Raw genomic sequence first — 22,516 nt, 5'->3', positions numbered from 1 at the left:
TTTTCTCTCAGTCTCCTTTTCTCCAAGCTAAACATCCCTAAGTCACTCCTTAAAGGGATTCATAGTTTCCAGAACTTTGACGTTTTGGTTGACCTTCTCTGGAGACCTTCCAGTTTGTCCATATCCTTCTTGCATTGCTTTGCCCAGAACAGGGCAGAACTGACCAGGGTTATTCCAGGTGAGGTCTGACCAATGTAGGATATAGTGGGATTATGACTTCCTTGGGTATAGACCAGTGGTCCATGGACCACCAGTGGTCCACAAGAACTAAAATATGGTCTTACCGTTACTACTACCGTGTTTCCCCGAAAATAAGACAGTGTCTTATATTAATTTTTGCTCCCAAAGATGCTCTAGGTCTTATTTTCAGGGGATGTTTTATTCTTCCATGAAGAAGAATTCACATTTATTGCTGAACAAAAAAATGAACATTTATTATATACTGTACAGTGGTTGTCATCACAAACCAGCATAACCAGACAAACTGTGAATCCTATACATTTACCAATCCTGCATGCTCTGGTGTTCTGTTCAATGGGCATGCTTCCAAACAAAAACGTTGCTAGGTCTTACTTTCGGGGGAGGCCTTATATTTAGCAATTCAGCAAAACCTCTACTAGGTCTTATTTTCTGGGGATGTCATATTTTAGGGGAAACAGGGTACTGATAATAGCACAGCCCAACCAATTTTTTTTCTTGGTGTCTTCTTTTTTAGCCCTGTTCCTGGAGGTATTTGGGGTTAGATTATTAAATATGGATTTCTGTGGGCGAGTAGATGGTGACTACTGGCTGGCATATGTTCTGTATTGGAAACTAGAGCTTGGCAACTCCTTCCCCACAAAACTCTGCCGCTTGCGTCCTCAACCACTTGTTTCCAACAATGGGGGCATGGCTGGCAATGCAGCATTTTGGCGATGCTGCGCAGCTGTGGGAAGGGCTGACTAGCTGGTTGAGGATGCAAGCAGCAGAGTTTTGTGGGGAGGAGTTTCCAAGCTCATTCCTCGCTATGATAAGTGCCTAGATTTGAATGGCAACTATGTTGAGAAGTGGTATTTGGGTGTGGCTTTCAACTGCATATGGTAAATGCTTTCTCCTATACTTTGTTCATTTTTAATTCCAAAACGTAATCTACTTTCTGGATAGCCCTCGTATGTACCCCACTTGCGTAGTTTCCAACAGACTTCAAAACCTCTGTGGATGCCTGCCATAGATGTGGGTGAAACGTCAGGAGAGAATGCTTCTGGGACATGGCCATACATCTTGAAAAACTCAAAGCAACCTAATGTTTCCAGCCATGAAAGCCTTCGACAACACTTTAAAGCTTAGTTTGAAAATAATAATTGGAAGTGAAAAACAAGGCCCATATAAGTTCCTGAATTTCAGGAGCCTTATACATGCTAAGACTCGGCTTGTGAAAAATTAGGAAAGAGATTCTATGATAAATTGCTACCAGAAGCCAAAGCATTTATTGGAAGAATTACATAACAATTGCATGAGAAAGGATCAACTGGAATCAAGTGAGATCAACGAAGCATTTGTGGAGGCGCTTTGTGTCTTTTGCTGGCTGCCAGAGACGTTTGCATCTGCTTTTAGATGCAAATCACAAGGGCGTTCTAAGAAAGGAGAGAGAGAAAATACGTGGTTTTAAACATTTCATTTCTGTGTTTCCCATCTTCTGTAAAGAAGTTGCCATTTATAGCTGTTCTGATAGGTTGCACTTGAGTGCATTTACACTATAGTGGTATCAAACTGCATTAATTCTACAGTGTAAAATAAAGAAATTTATTTGAAAACAATGCACACATAATTGTAACATTGATTAACGACAAAAGCAGATTTGCATACTCATGCAAGTCATGCTTATTTTGACACCAAGATTTAAATCTAGAGGGAAATTTTATTCTGCAGGATACAGAATATCTTCAGCATTGAGTTCAGAATGCTGCTTTGGATAAACATGTCATACCAACATTTTAGGCACAGTTTAAAACTTTAATTTCCTAAAATGCTGGTATGACATTTTAGGAAATGGTAGTGCCTAAAACAGCCACTAGGTGGCAGGATAGACATATTGCTGGATGTCTTGTCTTCCATTGTAAGATGCTAGAAAGTGTTAGATGCACCTTTACTTCAGTGCCACCAACAGCAACACTAATACGTAAGATACACCTGTGATTCTAAGACCGAAACCATTTTTAGAAATGTTTATACAGGAAAAACAGAATGGAAGAAATACAGGAATTTGGGTTGTTTCGTATACAGAAACATTTCCTTCTGCCAAGTGATCTCCACATTCAGTTGAGCTAGACCCATTGCAGACTGTCTTATTGTTTGTCTGAGAAGGAAGGAAGGAAGGAAGGAAGGAAGGAAGGAAGGAAGGAAGGAAGGAAGGAAGGAAGGAAGGAAGGGAGGGAGGGAGGGAGGGGAAGGGAAGAAGAAAAGGGAGGGAGGGAGGGAGGGAGGGAGGGAGGAGAAGGGAAGTGTCAGGACCCAGGTTGCAAAGGCACCAATAACCAAACACAGAGGCCAGAATCTAACTAATATCTTTATTGAAGGAATATATAAAGTTAATAAAAGCAAGTATATGAAATAGTCCAAAAGCAGACCTTTCAGGAAAGGTCTAAATTAGTCCAAAAAAGCGATGTCCAATATGAAATATTAAGGTCCAAAGTTGTAATCCAGTAACCGAAACACTCACTTTGCCAGGCAAAGTGAGGGGAGATGACAAGGTCCTTTAGTCCATAAACTTGAGCAAGGCTAGGAAATAACTCGATACTTGAAGCAAGGCTTAAACGTGGAACAAGGTAACAAGGAACAAGAACAAGATCCGTGGAATAACTTGGTAAAATCCGTGATACAAGGCAAGGATTGGTCCTGGGCAACAAGGCAAAGTCCGTAGGTAAACAAGGCTGGGAAGCAGGGCGAAGGCTGGAAAGCAGGGCAAGGCTTGAGCAGGAGCGAGGCTTGAATCGGAGCGCGCTGTCCAGACACAACTCGCTCCGTAGGCTGACGAATTGACTCCGCGAAGTTACTACGCGGGTAAAACACCTATATAGAGTCTAACTTTCCCACCGAAGCAGTTCTCTGGGAATCAGAAACGAAAGCTAAACTCTGAGACCAGATGTTAGACTCCTTAAAGATTCTCACGAGAAACAGTCTTAATTGGCTACATTCTTAGCTGCAATTCTCGCACTCCTGCGCGAAGCTGATTCCAAACTTCTCTGTTGTTTACAAAACTCCCGGCGCAAGAACACGGGAGAAGTAGGCTCTGGGCTTGTTTGACATACTTCTGGGAGACAACTTTCTTGCAGGTGCAAGGTTCCCAGATCTGCCTGGGAAAGATCTGGCTGAGAGGAATCCAGTTCTGACTGGGAAGGTAAAAAACCCAAGTTTTCTTCTTCATCAGGAATTACAATGTCCTGAGCAGGACTACAAGGCCCATGGGTCATCACACTATCCCCCTCCTCAAGGCCCCTCCCAAACTGGGGCCCTCTCCCCGAGGCGCGAGGTCGTGGTTTGGTGGGATAGGTCTGATGAAAGCGACGGGTTAGATCAGGAGCATGGACTGTGGAGGCGTCTTCCCAAGAGCGTTCCTCAGGGCCAAAACCCACCCAGTCAATGAGATATTGTAGGCGGCGGCGATGAAAGCGAGAATCCAAAATGTCCTCAACCTCGAACTCCTCCTCCCCATTCATCAAAACAGGAGGGGGGGCCGGTTGGTCTGTATCAGGACGCACACCATCCGCCGGAAGGAGCAGGGAACGGTGAAACACTGGGTGAATGCGCATTGAACGCGGAAGTTGGAGTTTGAAAGTCACGGGGTTTAATTGCGCCACCACTGGATAGGGGCCAATGAAACGGGCATCTAACTTCCGGCAAGGGCGGTGGGAGGGCAGAAAGCGAGTGGACAGAAAAACCCGATCTCCTACCTTGATTTCGGGGCCCGGCTGGCGGTGTTTGTCAGCGTGGCGTTTATAGTCCTCCTTGGCTTGGTCCAGTTGCTGGAGCAAAAGTTGTTGCACCGCTGTGAGTTCCTGCAGCCAATCCTCTGCTGCGGGAACTTCTGAAGTTTCAATGACAGGGGGAAAGAAACGTGGATGGAAGCCGTAGTTTGCAAAGAACGGCGTTTCTTTTGTAGAAGCTTGAACTCCATTGTTGTAGGCAAACTCTGACAGTGGTAACAGAGAAGCCCAATTGTCCTGTTGGTAGTTTACATAACAGCGAAGATATTGCTCTAAAGTGGCATTGGTGCGCTCCGTTTGCCCATCTGTTTGGGGATGATGAGCTGAAGATAAGCGTGAGTCTATGCCCAATAGTTTTTGTAGTGCCTTCCAAAAACGAGAGGTGAATTGAGATCCACGGTCTGTGACTAAACTCTTGGGCAATCCATGCAGTCTGAAAACATGTTGAAGGAATAGATCCGCAGTCTCTTTGGCCGTGGGGAGGCCTTCGCAGGGAATGAAATGGGCTAACTTGGTGAAAAGGTCCACCACCACTAAGATCGTGGTGAATCCACAGGAAGGTGGTAGGTCAGTGATGAAATCCGCAGAAATTATTTCCCATGGGCGAGATGGGGTAGGAAGGGGGTGTAAAAGCCCTGTGGGCTTCTCCCTTCTTATCTTGGAGCGCTGACATACTGGGCAGGTGTTGACATATTTTTCCACATCCTTGCGGATCTTGGGCCACCAAAAATCCCTTAGGATCAGATGCATGGTTTTAAATAGTCCGAAGTGTCCTGCTGGTTTGCAGTCATGACACAGACGAAGCACTTTTTCCCTGCCCGGTCCGGGTGGGATATAAACATGATTTCTATAGCAAAGCAGCCCATCTTTAAGCGAAAAGGGAAAATGCAGACCTTGGCGAAGTTGGTCCTGCGCCCAGGCATCTGCTTGCTGACTAGCCCTGATTTCTTGAGCACAGATGGGTCCTGGAGTAGAGGAAGTTGAACCAATGGAAATGGATTTGGTGTTCCCCACTGTGAGCGTGGCAAAGTTCTCGGGTTGTAATAGTTGGGATTCAAAGGTCTCCTTACGTCCTGCAGCGTATTCCGGTTTACGTGACAGGGCGTCTGCTTGCTTGGTCTGGGCTGGGGTCACGTAATGAATCTGGAAGTTGAAACGTTCGAAGAATAAAGCCCAACGTTGCTGCCTCTGATTCAGTTTGCGGGCAGTTCTTAGATGTTCTAGATTACGATGATCAGTGTGGACTTCAATGGGAAATTTGGCCCCTTCTAGCCAATGTCTCCAAGTTTCAAAGGCTGCCTTTATGGCCAGTAGTTCTTTTTCCCAAATGGTGTAATTCCTCTCTGGTGTGGTTAGTTGACGAGAGTAAAAGGCACAGGGATGGAGGTGATCTCCCACCGGTTGTAAGAGTACAGCCCCAATTGCCACATCAGAGGCGTCCGCTTGCACAACAAAAGGGGTTCCAGGATTTGGGTGCTGTAGAATTGGCTGGGACGTGAATAGTTTCTTTAGTTGCTGGAACCCTTTCTCTGCTTGATCAGTCCAGCGGAAAGGCTGTTTTCCACGGATGCAGCTAGTGATGGGGTCAGACCAGCGGGCAAAATCTGGAATGAACTTGCGGTAATAGTTCGCGAACCCCAAGAAACGCTGCACCTCTTTCTTGTTGGTTGGCGCCCGCCATTCCAATACTGCTGAAACCTTGGCTGGATCCATGGAAAGCCCTAGAGGCGAGATGCGGTAACCAAGGAAATCTACCTCTTGTAGATCAAAAGCGCATTTTTCCAGCTTGGCATAAAGTCCATGATCCCGCAATCGTTGTAACACCATTTTGACGTGGTTCTCATGTTCTGATTGTGATCTAGAAAACACCAAAAAATCGTCCAGGTAGATTATCAAGAACCTGTCTAGATAGTCCTGAAAAATGTCATTGACAAAATGCTGGAACGTTGCGGGAGCTCCGCATAATCCGAAATTCATAACTCGGGACTCGAATAATCCGAATTTGGTCTGGAAGGCGGTCTTCCACTCGTCCCCTTCTCTGATGCGAACTAAGTTGTAAGCCCCCCGAAGATCCAGTTTGGTGTAAACCTTGGCTCCTCGAAGCCGATCCAGTAGATCCGAGATTAAGGGCAGGGGATAGCTGTTCCGCTTGGTGATATTGTTCAATGCTCTGTAGTCCACCACCAAGCGTAGTTCCCCTGACTTCTTTTTCACAAACATCACTGGGGAGGCGGCTGGGGATTGAGAGGGTCTAATGAATCCCTTACGAAGGTTTGTCTCTATAAATTCTCTGAGAGCTTCTTGCTCTGGTTCAGTCAGAGAGTATAGATGCCCTCGCGGGATCTGGGCCCCCTCCACCAGGTCAATGGCACAGTCATAAGGTCTATGTGGGGGTAATTTCTCGGCTTCTTTTTCATTGAATACATCCCAATACTCGGAGTACTTCTTGGGCAGGGTGATGATGGGCTCGGTGTCTGTGGCATGGCAGACCTTGGCTACAAGGCAATGGTTTTGGCAGTACTGTGAAGCAAACTGCAGTACTCTGTTGGACCAGGAGATGTTAGGGTCGTGGAGAGTCAGCCATGGAATTCCCAAAATCACAGGGAAATGGGGAACCTCGGTAACAAAGAAGGAAATCTCTTCCATATGTTCCCTTATCCACATCCTGGTGGGTTCCGACCACTGACTTACGGGGCCCGTCTTGAGGGGGCGGCCGTCTATGGCTTGCACCACACGGGCATTCTTGAAATCATGGTATTGTAATCCCAGAGAGTCGGCATACTCTCTATCAATGAAATTGTTGGTGGCTCCAGAGTCTATCATGGCGTGGATCATGACGGGTCCCCTTTTTGCTGACCATAAGGTGACCACGAGAAGGAACAGGACCCCAGTAGGCGGCTCTTGAATGGATTTTTTGACCGGGTTGGCGAGCCTCTCTACGCCCGGTCGTTGGCTTCCCCCGCCGGCTGTGTGCCAGTCGGCTCAGACGCCTTCGTCTCCGTGGAGGACGCCGCCGCAAGACGGGCGGCAGGCTTCCCTTTGGCTGGGCACTCTCTGGCGAAGTGGCCCCCGTTCCCGCAGTACCAACAGAGGTTTAAGCGTTGACGACGGGCCTTCTCGGCGGCATCTAGTCTGGGACGCACGTTGCCCAACTGCATCGGCACCTCCTCGCTTCCTCTGGGGTATGGGGTTGGTGGTGGGGGTCTCCACACTGGACGTGGCTGAACGCTGGCGGGAGCGGGGGGTTTTGCCCCGGCTCTACCGCTCTGGCCTCGAACCCACTGTTTCCTGTTGGCAATCATGACTTCAGCCCGTAAACATTGATCAATGAGTGCCTCGAGGGTCTGGGGAGGATCCACCTTGGAGATTTCTTCCAGCATTTCAATGTTGAGACCCTCCCGGAATTGACCTCTGAGGGCTACATCGTTCCAGCCGGTGTTGTGGGCCAGCACTCAGAACTCGGCTATATACTGAGACATAGGTCTGTCTCCTTGGAAAAGGCGACGGAGTTTGTGACCGGCTGCCTCCAAATTGTCCTCGATTCCCCAAGTCTCCTTGAGGTGGTCCAAGAAGTGTTGCGCTGATCTTAGGTGTGGAGAGGCTTGGTCGAACAGTGCCGTCGCCCAATTGGCCGCTGGCCCGTCTAGAAGACTGTAAACCCACGCCACTTTGATGTCTTCTTGGGGGAACTCGGCATCACGGGCCTCTAGATAAGCTTGACATTGGCGACGGAAAACATGAACCTTAGAAGCTTCTCCAGTAAACTTGGTTGGCAACGCCATGGCCGGGAGGCGGATCCCGCGCTCCCGCAAGCCCTTTATTTCTCCATCCTGGGCGTTGAGTCTGTCGCGGATGCGATCCACTTCGTCCTTGCTGATGGTGTAGCTCAGTGGCTGCCCACCGGGCACGGTTCCGGTAGACATTCTGGCCGAGGTTAATTGGTGCTTAGGGTGGCGGAGTCAAACTGTCAGGACCCAGGTTGCAAAGGCACCAATAACCAAACACAGAGGCCAGAATCTAACTAATATCTTTATTGAAGGAATATATAAAGTTAATAAAAGCAAGTATATGAAATAGTCCAAAAGCAGACCTTTCAGGAAAGGTCTAAATTAGTCCAAAAAAGCGATGTCCAATATGAAATATTAAGGTCCAAAGTTGTAATCCAGTAACCGAAACACTCACTTTGCCAGGCAAAGTGAGGGGAGATGACAAGGTCCTTTAGTCCATAAACTTGAGCAAGGCTAGGAAATAACTCGATACTTGAAGCAAGGCTTAAACGTGGAACAAGGTAACAAGGAACAAGAACAAGATCCGTGGAATAACTTGGTAAAATCTGTGATACAAGGCAAGGATTGGTCCTGGGCAACAAGGCAAAGTCCGTAGGTAAACAAGGCTGGGAAGCAGGGCGAAGGCTGGAAAGCAGGGCAAGGCTTGAGCAGGAGCGAGGCTTGAATCGGAGCGCGCTGTCCAGACACAACTCGCTCCGTAGGCTGACGAATTGACTCCGCGAAGTTACTACGCGGGTAAAACACCTATATAGAGTCTAACTTTCCCACCGAAGCAGTTCTCTGGGAATCAGAAACGAAAGCTAAACTCTGAGACCAGATGTTAGACTCCTTAAAGATTCTCACGAGAAACAGTCTTAATTGGCTACATTCTTAGCTGCAATTCTCGCACTCCTGCGCGAAGCTGATTCCAAACTTCTCTGTTGTTTACAAAACTCCCGGCGCAAGAACACGGGAGAAGTAGGCTCTGGGCTTGTTTGACATACTTCTGGGAGACAACTTTCTTGCAGGTGCAAGGTTCCCAGATCTGCCTGGGAAAGATCTGGCTGAGAGGAATCCAGTTCTGACTGGGAAGGTAAAAAACCCAAGTTTTCTTCTTCATCAGGAATTACAATGTCCTGAGCAGGACTACAAGGCCCATGGGTCATCACAGGAAGAAGGAAAGGGAACAAGGAAAGGGAAGATGGAAGGAAGGGGAAGAAGGGAAGGAAGGAAGGAAGGAAGGAAGGAAGGAAGGAAGGAAGGAAGGAAGGAAGGAAGGAAGGAAGGAGAAGGAAAGAAGGGAAGGGAAGAAGGAAGGAAGAGCGGGAGGGAGGGAGGAGAAGGGAAGAAGGGAAGGGAAGAAGAAGGAAGGAAGGGAGGAAGGAAAGAGGGAGAAGGGAAGAAGGGAAGGAAGGAAGGAAGGAAGGAAGGAAGGAAGGAAGGAAGGAAGGAAGGAAGGAAGGAAGGAAGGCGAAGAAGGGAAGGAAGAAGGAAGGAAGGAGAAGGGAAGAAGGAAGGAAGGAAGGGGAAGAAGAAAAGGGAAAAGGGAAGGAAGGAAGGAAAGAAGGAAGGAAGGAAGGAAAAGGAAAGAAGGAAAGGGAAAAAGGAAGGAAGGAAGGAAGGAAGGAAGGAAGGAAGGAAGGAAGGAAGGAGAAGGGAAGAAGGGAAGGGAAGTAGGAAAGGGAAGAAGGAAAGAAGGAAAGAAAGAAGGAAGGAAGGAAGGAAGGAAGGAAGGAAGGAAGGAAGGAAGGAAGGAGAAGGAAAGAAGGGAAGGGAAGAAGGAAGGAAGAGCGGGAGGGAGGGAGGAGAAGGGAAGAAGGGAAGGGAAGAAGAAGGAAGGAAGGGAGGAAGGAAAGAGGGAGAAGGGAAGAAGGGAAGGAAGGAAGGAAAGAAGGAAGGAAGGAAGGAAGGAAGGAAGGCGAAGAAGGGAAGGAAGAAGGAAGGAAGGAGAAGGGAAGAAGGAAGGAAGGAAGGGGAAGAAGAAAAGGGAAAAGGGAAGGAAGGAAGGAAAGAAGGAAGGAAGGAAGGAAGAAGAGAAGGAAGGAAAGGAAAAGGAAAGAAGGAGAAGGAAGGAAAGAAGGAAGGAAGGAGAAGGAATAAGAAGGGAAGGAAGAAGAAGGAAGAGAGGGAAGGGAAAAGGGAAAGGAAGGAGGGGAGGGAGAGGGAAGGGAAGAAGGGATGGGAAAAAAGGAAGGGAAGGGAGAAGGAAAGAGGTGAGAGAAGGGAAAGGGAAGGAAGGAGAGGGAGGAGAAGGGAAGAAGGGAAGGGAAGAAGAAGGAAGGAAGGGAGGAAGGAAAGAGGGAGAAGGGAAGAAGGGAAGGAAGGAAGGAAGGAAGGAAGGAAGGAAGGAAGGAAGGAAGGAAGGAAGGAAGGAAGGCGAAGAAGGGAAGGAAGAAGGAAGGAAGGAGAAGGGAAGAAGGAAGGAAGGAAGGGGAAGAAGAAAAGGGAAAAAGGAAGGAAGGAAGGAAAGAAGGAAGGAAGGAAGGAAAAGGAAAGAAGGAAAGGGAAAAAGGAAGGAAGGAAGGAAGGAAGGAAGGAAGGAAGGAAGGAAGGAGAAGGGAAGAAGGGAAGGGAAGTAGGAAAGGGAAGAAGGAAAGAAGGAAAGAAAGAAGGAAGGAAGGAAGGAAGGAAGGAGAAAAGGAAGGAAGGAAGGAAGGAAGGAAGGAAGGAAGGAAGGAAGGAAGGAAGGACTGAAGGAGAAAAGGAAGGACGGAAGGAGAAAAGGAAGGAAGGAAGAAAGGAAAAGTGAAGAAGGAAAAGGAAAAAGGAAAGAGAAAAGGGAAGGAAGGAAGGAAGGAAGGAAGGAAGGAAGGAAGGAAGGAAGGAAGGAAGGAAAAGTGAAGAAGGAAAAGGAAAAAGGAAAGGGAAAAGGGAAGGAAGGAAGGAAGGAAGGAAGGAAGGAAGGAAGGAAGGAAGGAAGGGGAAGGGAAGAAGAAAAGGGAGGGAGGGAGGGAGGGAGGAGAAGGGAAGAAGGAAAGGGAACAAGGAAAGGGAAGATGGAAGGAAGGGGAAGAAGGGAAGGAAGGAAGGAAGGAAGGAAGGAAGGAAGGAAGGAAGGAAGGAAGGAAGGAAGGAAGGAAGGAAGGGAAGAAAGGAAGGAAGGAAGGAAGGAAGGAAGGAAGGAAGGAAGGAAGGAAGGAAGGAAGGAAGGGAAGGGAAGGGAAGGGAAGGGAAGGAAGGAAGGAAGGAAGGAAGGAAGGAAGGAAGGAAGGAAGGAAGGAAGGAAGAAGGGAAGAAGGGAAGGGAAGAAGGAAGGAAGAGCGGGAGGGAGGGAGGGAGAAGGGAAGAAGGGAAGGGAAGAAGAAGGAAGGAAGGGAGGAAGGAAAGAGGGAGAAGGGAAGAAGGGAAGGAAGGAAGGAAGGAAGGAAGGAAGGAAGGAAGGAAGGAAGGAAGGAAGGAAGGAAAGAAGGCGAAGAAGGGAAGGAAGAAGGAAGGAAGGAAGGAAAGAAGGAAGGAAGGAAGGAAGGAAGGAAGGAAGGAAGGAAGGAAGGAAAAGGAAAGAAGGAAAGGGAAAAAGGAAGGAAGGAAGGAAGGAAGGAAGGAAGGAAGGAAGGAAGGAAGGAAGGAGAAGGGAAGAAGGGAAGGGAAGTAGGAAAGGGAAGAAGGAAAGAAGGAAGGAAGGAAGGAAGGAAGGAAGGAGAAAAGGAAGGAAGGAAGGAAGGAAGGAAGGACTGAAGGAGAAAAGGAAGGACGGAAGGAGAAAAGGAAGGAAGGAAGGAAGGAAGGAAAAGTGAAGAAGGAAAAGGAAAAAGGAAAGAGAAAAGGGAAGGAAGGAAGGAAGGAAGGAAGGAAGGAAGGAAGGAAGGAAGGAAGGAAGGAAGGAAGGAAGGAAAAGGGAAGAAGGAAAGGGAAAAAGAAAGGAAGGAAGAAAAGCAGGGGAAGGGGAAGGGAAGAAGAAAGGGAAGAAGGAAGGAAGGAACGGGTTGCTACCAAGTTAGCAACCAGGCAAGGGAAATGCTCACTCTCCACCATATTTATAGAATCATCGTTGTAAGTACCCCAAATGCCATCCAGTCTAACTTTATTCTGCCAGGCAGAAAGATCCTTCCTGGTAGATAGCCATCCAGCCTCTGCTAAAAAATCTTCCAGAAAAGGAGACTACTTTGATAGGGTTTGAAAGAGCAGCCACCAGCCACAGGGGCTTGGAAGGAAATGGGATGGCATCCTTTCCCGCTCAATTTACAGCTTGGGCCACTCCACCGTCAACACAATGAAAACAATTGGCACATCTACACTGGCCCATTGTCCCAAAGGACCACTCAGTCAACTCCATCTGAAGTAAATGGCATACAGAGATGATTTGAGTAAAGGCAGGCCAAAACCTTGAATCCCCAAGAATCTGGAGTGAACCACAACTTTGGAACCATCTAAACAATGGGTCTGGTTTCAACCCAAACTTTTTAGGTTAAACCCAATGTTGATCTCTCTTACAGAGTTCTTGTAATAATTGAAACAAGAGAGTATTGTTATTGGTATTACTGTTGTTGTTATTATTAATAATAATAATAATAATAATAATAATAATAATAATAATAATAATAACAATAATAATAACAGAAGACCTGGCTCTGGCTCACAAATGGGACCCTGAAGAAGGAGACAGAAGGCCTGATCCTTGCAGCCCAGGAGCAGGCCATCAGAACAAAGGCAATTAAGGCCAAGATCGAAAAATCAGCTGATGACCCAAAATGCAGACTGTGCAAGGAAACCGACAAAACCATTGACCATATCCTCAGCTGCTGTAAGAAAATCGCACAGACAGACTACAAACAGAGGCACAACTATGTGGCCCAAAGCATTCATTGGAACTTATGCCTCAAGTACCACCTCCCAGCAGCAAAGAACTGGTGGGATCACAAACCTGCAAAAGTATTGGAGAATGAGCACGCAAAGATACTGTGGGACTTCCAAATCCAGACTGACAAAGTTCTGGAACACAACACACCAGACATCACAGTTGTGGAAAGGAAAAAGGTTTGGATCATTGCTGTTGCCATCCCAGGTGACAGTCGCATTGACGAAAAACAGCAGGAAAAACTCAGCCGCTATCAGGACCTCAAGATTGAACTGCAAAGACTCTGGCAGAAACCAGTGCAGGTGGTCCCGGTGGTGATGGGCACACTGGGTGCCGTGCCAAAAGATCTCAGCCGACATTTGGAAACAATAGACATTGACAAAATTACGATCTGCCAACTGCAAAAGGCCACCCTGCTGGGATCTGCGAGCATCATCCAAAAATACATCACACAGTCCTAGACACTTGGGAAGTGTTCGACTTGTGATTTTGTGATATGAAATCCAGCATGTCTATCTTGTTTGCTGTGTCATACAATAAAATAATAATAATAATAAGATGTGATTCAAGTCTTACCACAATTGTTTGGATTTTCACATTCACCAGGGGAATTTTTAGGAGTTGAGGCAGAGGGATTCCAAGACCAAGAGGTACTAGAAGAAAGAAATGGTATTATTTTAGTCCTTCCAAGAGAAGTGATGCTGCAGGCAGATGTCCAGAACCTGCTTATAGAACCTGCAATAGAGGAGCGCGGCCTTGTCTATGCTTACTGGGAAATAACAAATTTAGATTGTTCTCAAGCTTCTGCTATGCAACTCCAGGAGGCCTTTGGCCGATTCCATGGATGGACGGTTCAATGGTGCATTTCCATCAGCAAGCAGGTCTCTCTCAAAGACTTGCTTGCAATGTCGCATTTCTGCTCACCATCAAAAATGCAACACTGCCAGCAAGTTTGTAGAGGGAGAAGAGTTTGCTGGTGGCAACACAGTAACGGATGCATTGGAGGTATGGACAGTGGATATAGTTGGATCCAATTGTCCACTTCCCCAAAACTGCAGGATCACTCTGGATCTTCTGAGAAGCTATGGAGTAAATCCCATGGTTTTTTTTTTATTGTGGAGTAATGGCTGAACTCAATGTTTGTGTTGCGAATCCACTACATGGTCTCTGTGTTGACTCAACATTATTTTGGATGTGTGGACTATAGAATCCTAGAGTTGGAAGAGATCTCATGGATCATCCATGCCCAGCTCTTTAAGCCACTCCTTATAGGGCTTGTTCTCCAGACCCTTGATCCTTTGAGTGGCCCTCCTCTGGACACCTTCCAGCTTGTCAACAACTCCCTTCAATTGTGGTGCCCAGAATTGGACACAGTGTGATTCCAGGTGTTTTCTGACCAAGGCAGAATAGAGGGGTAGCATGACTTCCCTGGATCTAGGCATTTGACTCCTCTTGATGCAGGCCAAAATCCCGTTGGCTTTTTTAGCTGCCGCATGACATTGTTGGCTCATGTTCAACTGGTTCCCCACGAGGACTCCAAGATCTTTTTCACACGTTCTGCTCTTGAGTCAGGCATCATCCCCCATTCCGTATCTGTGCATTTCCTTTTTTTCTGCCTAAGTGGAGTAACTTGCATTTGTTCCTGTTGAACTTCACTTGGTTCATTTTGGCCAATCATCTCTCTAATCTGTGAAGGTCGTTTTGGATTCTGCTCCTGTCTTCTGGAAGTATTGGCTATCTCTCACAATTTGGTGTCATCTACAAACTTGATGATTGTGCTTTCTAGCCTTTCAACTAAGTCATTAATAAAGATCCTGAACAGAACCGGGCCCAGGATGGAACCCTGCTTGTGGAACTCCACTTGTTACTTCTTTCCAGGATGAAGAAGGTGCATTGGGAAGAATCACCCTCTGGGTTCGTTCACTTGATCAGTTACAGATCCACCTAGCACACATTTCACTAGTTTGCTTGCCAGAAGGCTATGGTCCATGTCTCCCATTCCTAGTTTGACTTTTCATATATTTATGTACCAACCTACACTATAGTTCTAAAGTTCTTAGGACAGGTATTCCCCAACTGAGGCATTAGGTGCATCTATACTGCAGTTCAGAGCCCCCGGTGGCACAGCGGATTAAACTGTTGAGCTGCTGAACTTGCTGACCGAAAGGTCAGTGGTTCGAATCCGGGGAACAGGGTGAGCTCCCGCTGTTAGCCCCAGCTTCTGCCAACCTAGCAGTTCGAAAACATGCAAATTTGAGTAGATCAACAGGTACCACTTCGGTGGGAAGGTAATGGCGCTCCATGCAGTCATGCCTATGGCCACATGACCTTGGAGGTGTCTACGGACTCTTCAGCTTAGAAATTGAGAAGAGCACCAACCCCCAGAGTCAGACACGACTAGACTTAGTGTTAGGAGAAACCCTTTACCTTTACTTACTCTGCAGTTCGACATTACTTGAACCACCAAGGCTCAATGCTATGAAATCCTGGGAATTGTAGTCTAACAAGGACTTCAGCCTTCTCTCCACAAGAGTGTTGGTGCCTCACCAAACCATAACTCCCAGGATTAAGCCATGGCAATCAAACCGGTGTCAAGCTGCATTCAATTCTGCAGTGTAGATGCACCCTATTACATCTGCTCTTCCTTTGGTGTAAAGAACACAGAAGGCAAGATATTGGCCAATGAGGGCAGGAAAGCAAGAGGTCTCTCCAGCCATTGGCATTCTGGAGTATGGTCATCCCTCTGTATTCATGGATTCTGCATCTGCAGATTGAACCACTCACAGCTTGAAAATATCCCCCCCCCCCAAAAAAAAATACCCAAGATGTTTTTGGCATCTATGGAACAGTCCTGGGACCACTGTATATAATAGGACTTGAGCATCCATGGATTTTGGCATCTACAGGAGGGTCCTGGGACCCTTGTATATAATGGGACTTGAGCATCCATGGATGTTGGCATCTAAGGGAGGGTCCTGGGACCATTGTATGTAATGGGACTTGATCATCCATGGATGTTGGCATCTAAGGGAGCGTCCTGGGACCATTGCATGTAACGAGTCTTGAGCATCCATGTATTTTGGTATCTATAGGAGGGTCCTGTAATGGAACTTGAGCATCCATGGATTTTGGCATCTATGGGAGAGTCCTGGGACCATTGTATGTAATGGGACTTTATCATCCATGGATGTTGGCATCTAAGGGAGGGTCCTGGGACCCTGGTATGTAATGGGACTTGAGCATCCATGGATGCTGGCACCTAAGGGAGGGTCCTGGGACCATTGCATGTAACGAGTCTTGAGCATCCATGTATTTTGGCATCTATAGGAGGGTCCTGTAATGGAACTTGAGCATCCATGGATTTTGGCATCTACAGGAGACTCCTGGGACCATTGTATGTAATGGGACTTTATCATCCATGGATGTTGGCATCTAAGGGAGGGTCCTGGGACCCTTGTATGTAATGGGACTTTATCATCCATGGATGTTGGCATCTAAGGGAGGGTCCTGGGACCATTGTATGTAATGGGACTTGATCATCCATGGATGTTGGCATCTAAGGGAGGGTCCTGGGACCCTTGTATGTAATGGGACTTGAGCATCCATGTATTTTGGTATCTATAGGAGGGTCCTGTAATGGAACTTGAGCATCCATGGATTTTGGCATCTACGGGAGAGTCCTGGGACCATTGTATGTAATGGGACTTTATCATCCATGGATGTTGGCATCTAAGGGAGGGTCCTGGGACCCTTGTATGTAATGGGACTTTATCATCCATGGATGTTGGCATCTAAGGGAGGGTCCTGGGACCCTTGTATGTAATGGGACTTGAGCATCCATGTATTTTGGTATCTATAGGAGGGTCCTGTAATGGAACTTGAGCATCCATGGATTTTGGCATCTACGGGAGAGTCCTGGGACCATTGTATGTAATGGGACTTTATCATCCATGGATGTTGGCATCTAAGGGAGGGTCCTGGGACCCTTGTATGTAATGGGACTTTATCATCCATGGATGTTGGCATCTAAGGGAGGGTCCTGGGACCCTTGTATGTAATGGGACTTGAGCATCCATGTATTTTGGTATCTATAGGAGGGTCCTGTAATGGAACTTGAGCATCCATGGATTTTGGCATCTACGGGAGACTCCTGGGACCATTGTATGTAATGGGACTTTATCATCCATGGATGTTGGCATCTAAGGGAGGGTCCTGGGACCCTTGTATGTAATGGGACTTTATCATCCATGGATGTTGGCATCTAAGGGAGGGTCCTGGGACCATTGTATGTAATGGGACTTTATCATCCATGGATGTTGGCATCTAAGGGAGGGTCCTGGGACCCTTGTATGTAATGGGACTTGAGCATCCATAGATTTTGGCATGTACGTGAGGGTCCTGAAACCATTGTCTATTATGGGACTTGGGCATCCATGGATTCTGGCATCTACGGGAGGGTCCTGGGATCATTGTTTGTAATGTGCCTTGAGTATCCATGGATTTTGACATCCTGGAACCAAATCCCATCAGATATCAAGATCCCACTGTATGCTTCTTGTCATCGAAGCCCCATAACCCTTATGAGACCCAATAATCAGGATTTTGTCTAACCCTTTCCTCCATGGATTTGTCTAGCCATCTCCCCCACCTGCCATGCAAATACATGTAGCTAGCTACCCTCCACATATCAAATCTCTGGAAACATCTCCCTGTTTATTCTTTTGCTGCTCAGTCACTGAGGGTCTTACCATTCAGGACAGGCATAATGGCTTCATTCACTAAGGAAGAGAGGGGGTCTAAGAAGCTGCTAACCTGTGAGGGAAGGAAGAAAGAAATGGTCAAGTCATGGAACAAACAGCCTATTAAAACAAACTTCATCTAGCCAGGTACTGTCAAAATAGACAAAATACACAGACATATTTGAATCGGAAGAAGCAGAACTAGGTCACTTCTACACTGCCATATAAAATCCAGTTTATCTGATTTGAACTGGATTATATGGCAGTATAGGCTCATATAATCCAATTCAAAGCAGATAATATGGATTATTTGCTTTGATCATCTTGATTATATGGCAGTGTAGCAGAGGCCTGGTTCTATACTAACATATAATCTGGTTCAAAGTAGATAATTTGGATTTTATATGGAAGTGTAAATGGGACCTTAGACTCAAATAATACAGTTACTGTATATCCTCGAGTATAAGCCTAGTTTTTCTGCCCTTTTTATAGGACTAAAAAAGCCCCCCTCGGCTTATACTCGGGTGAGGATCCTGGTTGGCTTATATTTCGGTCAGCTTATACTCAAAAATATATGGTACATTTATTATTTTTCTCTATTATTATTATTGTTATTATTACTTTTATTATTTTACTCTATTATTACTACATTTATTATTGTATCCTATTATTGTTGCTACTATTACATTTATTTTACGTTGTTTTTATTATTATTAATACAGTAGAGTCTCACTTATCCAAGCTAAACGGGCCGGCAGAACCTTGGATAAACGAATATCTTGGATAATAAGGAGGGATTAAGAAAAAGCCCATTAAACATCAAATTAGGTTATGATTTTACAAATTAAGCACCAAAACATCATGTTATACAACAAATTTGACAGAAAAAGTAGTTCAATATGCAGTAATGTTATGTTGTAATTACTGTATTTATGAATTTAGTGCCAAAATATCACGATATATTGAGAACATTGACTACAAAAATGGCTTGGATTATCCAGAGGCTTGGATAAGCGAGGCTTGGATTAGTGAGACTCTACTGTACATTTTTATTTCAATCTGATCTTATTATTATTGCATTTATTATTCTACTCTATTTATTATTAAATGTATTATTTTCCAGTACAGTATTTATTATTATTATTACATGTATTATTTTACTCTATTATTATTAAAAGGATACTTAAGCACATTTACATTAAAGAAGATGAGAATAATGATTTAATCAGAGTTAGACAGTCTTATCTTAAATTAGAGCTTGATGTAAATATTCAAAAACATTTAACTACTGATGCCTCAATTAATGTAATTTTTGGTATCTATTTTTATTTCTGAAATTTCCTACCCTCGGCTTATACTTGAGTCAATGATTTCCCAGTTTTTTTGTGGTAAAATTAGATGCCTCTGCTTATATTCGGGTTGGCTTATATTCGAGTATATACGGTACACTGTATTATGAAACTGAATTATATGGCAGCGTAAATGGGGCCATGGTTCCATGTTGAAAGCCAGCTTGAATAGCAGAAGGAAGGACTCCTCTTGTTGGTTCTTCAGAGTTTCAAATACAGAACTGTCAGAACCCTGCTACTAGAGCCTGGATGTGGCTCTGAGTTTCAGGGTCACTGACATCGATAAGACACCTGCGTCCCAGGACTCGGAGGAGAAACGGCTGATGGACTTGGCGGGGAATTTGCGCGGGGTTTTACTGAGCGGGAAGAGACTGTTCAAATGAGGGGGAGGGTATATAAAGGAGGGTTGGCCGGAGCCTCCCATTCTTGGCTTTTCTGATGTTCATGTTTCCTACAGTAAAAGTTTCTGGTGATATCACAGAGAGTCTTGTGTGTTCATTCAGGAGCGGCTGTGGTGAGCTGACACTAAGCCAAGAATACGGACACCATCCCGCTGTAGCGGTGAGGTGTAACATGCAAGTGGAGGATGAAGAGCTCTTGGGCGCCGGAGGAGGAAGGTCGGAAAGGGCCACTCCCGAGACGGACGCTGAGTTCCACCAGCTGGCGGCCCTGGCGTCCTCCACCGCTTATGCCCAGCCAAATGGGGTAACCCAGAGGCGTGGAGTGGTGCGGGGAGACAGCACCGGAGGAGAGGAAGGTTCACCTTCCCCAGGCCCGCAAAAGATGGTGTTTCTGGAGGAGAGGATGTCGGCGATGGAGACCACCCTGGCAGTGATGTCGAGGGCGATGGAGCGCCTGGCGGTTTTGGCGGAGCCGGAGCGAGGAAGGGAACTCCGGGCTAGCTCAATGTGGGACGTGAGCATGGGAAGCAGCCAGGGCTTTGCAGACCTCCCAGCACCGAAGGGAAGGGAAATGCGAAAGGAGCCCGGTGCCCGGCCCAAGATCCAAACGAGCCTGACGCGGGTGGAGGAGAGTGACGACGAAGGGGAAAAGCCTCCGAGAATCCCGGCTACGCTCCCAACTGAGACCCTGGTGCCCCTGGCGAATGCCGGGCGTGGCACAGGACAAAGGGAAGCAGCAGCGGGGCCCACTGGCCCGCAAGGGGGCTTGCGACGGGCGGAGGATTGGGGATTGCCACCACAGGGACCCCTACCGAGACGAGAGGAACTAAGGATCGAGTTTGGGGGAGAGTCCTCTGAACTGGATTTTTTCCTGACCACGGTGAGGGGCTATATGGAGGACAATGCCCACACTTTCAGAACGGAATCCAGCCGGGTACGGGCCATTGGTGCAGTGTTGAAGAGGGGAGCGGCCAGCTGGTACGTTCAACTACACGCGCGGCGCGACCCATGTCTGGGGTCACTCCGACGCTTTATGGGGGCCCTGGAGACCCGTTTCCGAGATCCACTGGAGCAGATCCGGGCGAGGGAGGAGTTGAAGACCGTCTCCCAGGGGCAGAGGTCGGTATCTGAGTATGCGGAGGAGTTCCAATGCCTCGCTGAAAAGGTGCCGGAATGGTCTGCAGTGACAAAGATAGAACTCTTCAAAGAGGGGCTCAGGCGGGAGATCCTCTCCTGGGCGGTGCATCGTGATGAGCCTGACACACTGCGCGGATGGATTCAGCTGGCGGGGCGCGTCGAGACATCGCTGGCCCAGGCGAGGAGGCACCGAGGAGGGCTACAGCAGCGGCCGCAGATGAAAGAGGGGAGCCGGAAGGAGGGATCAACCCCAGCCGGGAGGAGAACGGAGCCGCCAGGGAACGTGAGCACCAGCAGGAGGGGCTGCTTCGTGTGCGGCCGTTTGGGCCACAGGGCTGCCGAGTGCTGGCAGAGAAAAGGGGAAGGCGGAGGCCCGCCCAAACCAAGAGCCGTGGCAGGGAAACGCGCCGAGGAAGAACCACCGATGAGGCACCACTCGGGGGGGTTGGTAAGTCAGGACAAAGCCATGATAGTGGTCCCCATTCAGCTGGAAAGTGGCAGCAAACAAGCAACCTGCAAAGCATTTGTGGATTGTGGATGTTCCAGGAACATCATCTCCCCTGAATTAGCCGAGGGATTGGGATGCGAAAGAACGAACCTAGAATCCCCAATAGCTTTTTCGCAGTTGGACGGATCCACAGCATCGGGATCATTAGCTAAGTACAGTGCCGAAGATGTAAAGTGTAAGATAGGGAGTTGGGAAGGAAAGGTGTCATTTGTGATATCACAAATAGCCAGCTATAATGTTATACTAGGCATGCCATGGCTGGGGCAGGCCAACCCGCAAATCAACTGGGAGGATAAGAGCATGATCTTTAGGATGAAGTTGGAAGAAGGGAGCCAGGAAGTGGAGAGAGAGCCGGGGAAAAGGGGGGAGGAAGACTCTATCAGGATAGCAGAACTGGCAGATAAATTACCCCCAGAGTATCGGGATTTTGTGGACGTATTTGATGAGAAGGAAGCAGACAGTTTCCCACCGAAGCGGAGAGTTGAAGTGAAGATAGAGCTAGTCCCAGGAGCAGAGCTTCCTAAGGCAAAAATATACCCAATGTCGGCTAGGGAAAAGGAGGAACTGAGAAAATACATTGATAAAAACCTAGCGAGGGGTTTCATAGAGCCTTCAAATTCCCCTCTAGGGGCGCCTGTGTTGTTCAGGCGCAAAAAGGACCAAACGCTGAGGCTCTGCATTGACTACAGGGGCCTGAATGCAATCAGTTCTGGAAATAAATACCCCCTACCTTTAGTGAAGGACTTGATCGCCCAGTTATCGGAGGGACAGATATTCACTAAATTGGACTTAATTGAAGCATACCATAAATTGCAGATTAAACCAGAGGACAGGTGGAAGACGGCCTTCTCCTGTGCATTCGGATTATTCAATTATCGTGTGCTCCCTTTCGGTTTGTGCGGCGGAGGCGCCGCGTTCATGCAATTAATCAACGAAGTGTTGCATCCATTGTTGTACAAGGGAGTCTTTGTTTTTTTAGATGACATATTGTTAGTATCTCGGACTAAGGAGCAACACGTAGAACTAGTCAGGGAAGTCCTGCAAAAGTTGAGAGAAGCAAAACTGTATGCGAAGCTTGCCAAGTGCGAGTTCAATAAAGACCAGATAGACTTTCTGGGGTATAGGATTTCCTCCCAGGGAGTGGCGATGGACCCTGCGAAGGTAGAAGACGTGAGGGGGTGGGAAGCCCCCAAAACACGGAAGCAGCTGCAATCCTTCCTAGGGTTCGCAAACTTCTATAGAACATTTATCAAGGACTTTGCGCGCCTCACTTTGCCATTAACGGATTTGTTAAAGACTAAAGGTAGGGGAGAAACAGCCAAAGTGAAGGCCCCAGGGGCCAAACTGACCTGGACAATAGAATGCCAGGAAGCTTTCGAAGCCCTTAAAAAGCGTTTTACGGAGGAGCCTGTCCTACAGCACCCTGATATGTCTAAAGCCTTTGTATTACATTGCGATGCGTCAGACCGGGCATATGGGGCGGTTCTGCTACAGAAAGACGAGGGGGGGAACCTGAAGCCATGTGGCTATCTGTCAAAAAAGTTTAGTGATACAGAAAAAAACTGGCCGATTTGGGAGAGAGAAGCCTTAGCGATTCTAAAAGCACTAGAGTGCTGGAGACACTTCCTGGAAGGAAGTGGAACACCGTTTGAGGTGTGGACTGACCATAGAAATTTACAGTATCTAAGATCCCCTCGTAAACTATCAGCGAAGCAAATTAGATGGGCCCAATATTTCAGCCGTTTTGATTTCAGACTCAGATTCTTCCAGGGGAAACATAATATACTCGCTGACGCTCTCTCTCGGATGCCTCAGCACGGGGGAGGAATTCAGGAATCTGAAGGGAGTATTTTTCTTG

The 22,516-nt window shown here is 47.1% G+C and overlaps 1 protein-coding gene across 1 annotated transcript in view; it reads right to left on the bottom strand.

Moving 5' to 3' along the window:
- Positions 1-1,439: 1,439 nt before the first annotated feature.
- LOC134298562 (BPI fold-containing family B member 4-like) overlaps positions 1,440-22,516 on the bottom strand; it is a 53,826-nt gene continuing 32,749 nt past the window's right edge. Inside the window, exons 15-17 of the mRNA XM_062979193.1 lie at positions 17,273-17,336; positions 13,101-13,177; positions 1,440-1,613 (exon numbers count right to left, since the gene is read on the bottom strand). Of these exons, the coding sequence (XP_062835263.1) occupies positions 1,590-1,613; positions 13,101-13,177; positions 17,273-17,336 (165 nt within the window). The 3' untranslated portion in view covers positions 1,440-1,589. The remainder of the gene's footprint in view (positions 1,614-13,100; positions 13,178-17,272; positions 17,337-22,516) is intronic.

This window comes from Anolis carolinensis, chromosome 4 (genome assembly GCF_035594765.1).
Source record: "Anolis carolinensis isolate JA03-04 chromosome 4, rAnoCar3.1.pri, whole genome shotgun sequence".
NCBI lineage: Eukaryota > Metazoa > Chordata > Lepidosauria > Squamata > Dactyloidae > Anolis > Anolis carolinensis.
Note: the sequence above shows the minus strand (reverse complement) of the source record. Positions and strands in the feature narration are given on the sequence as shown.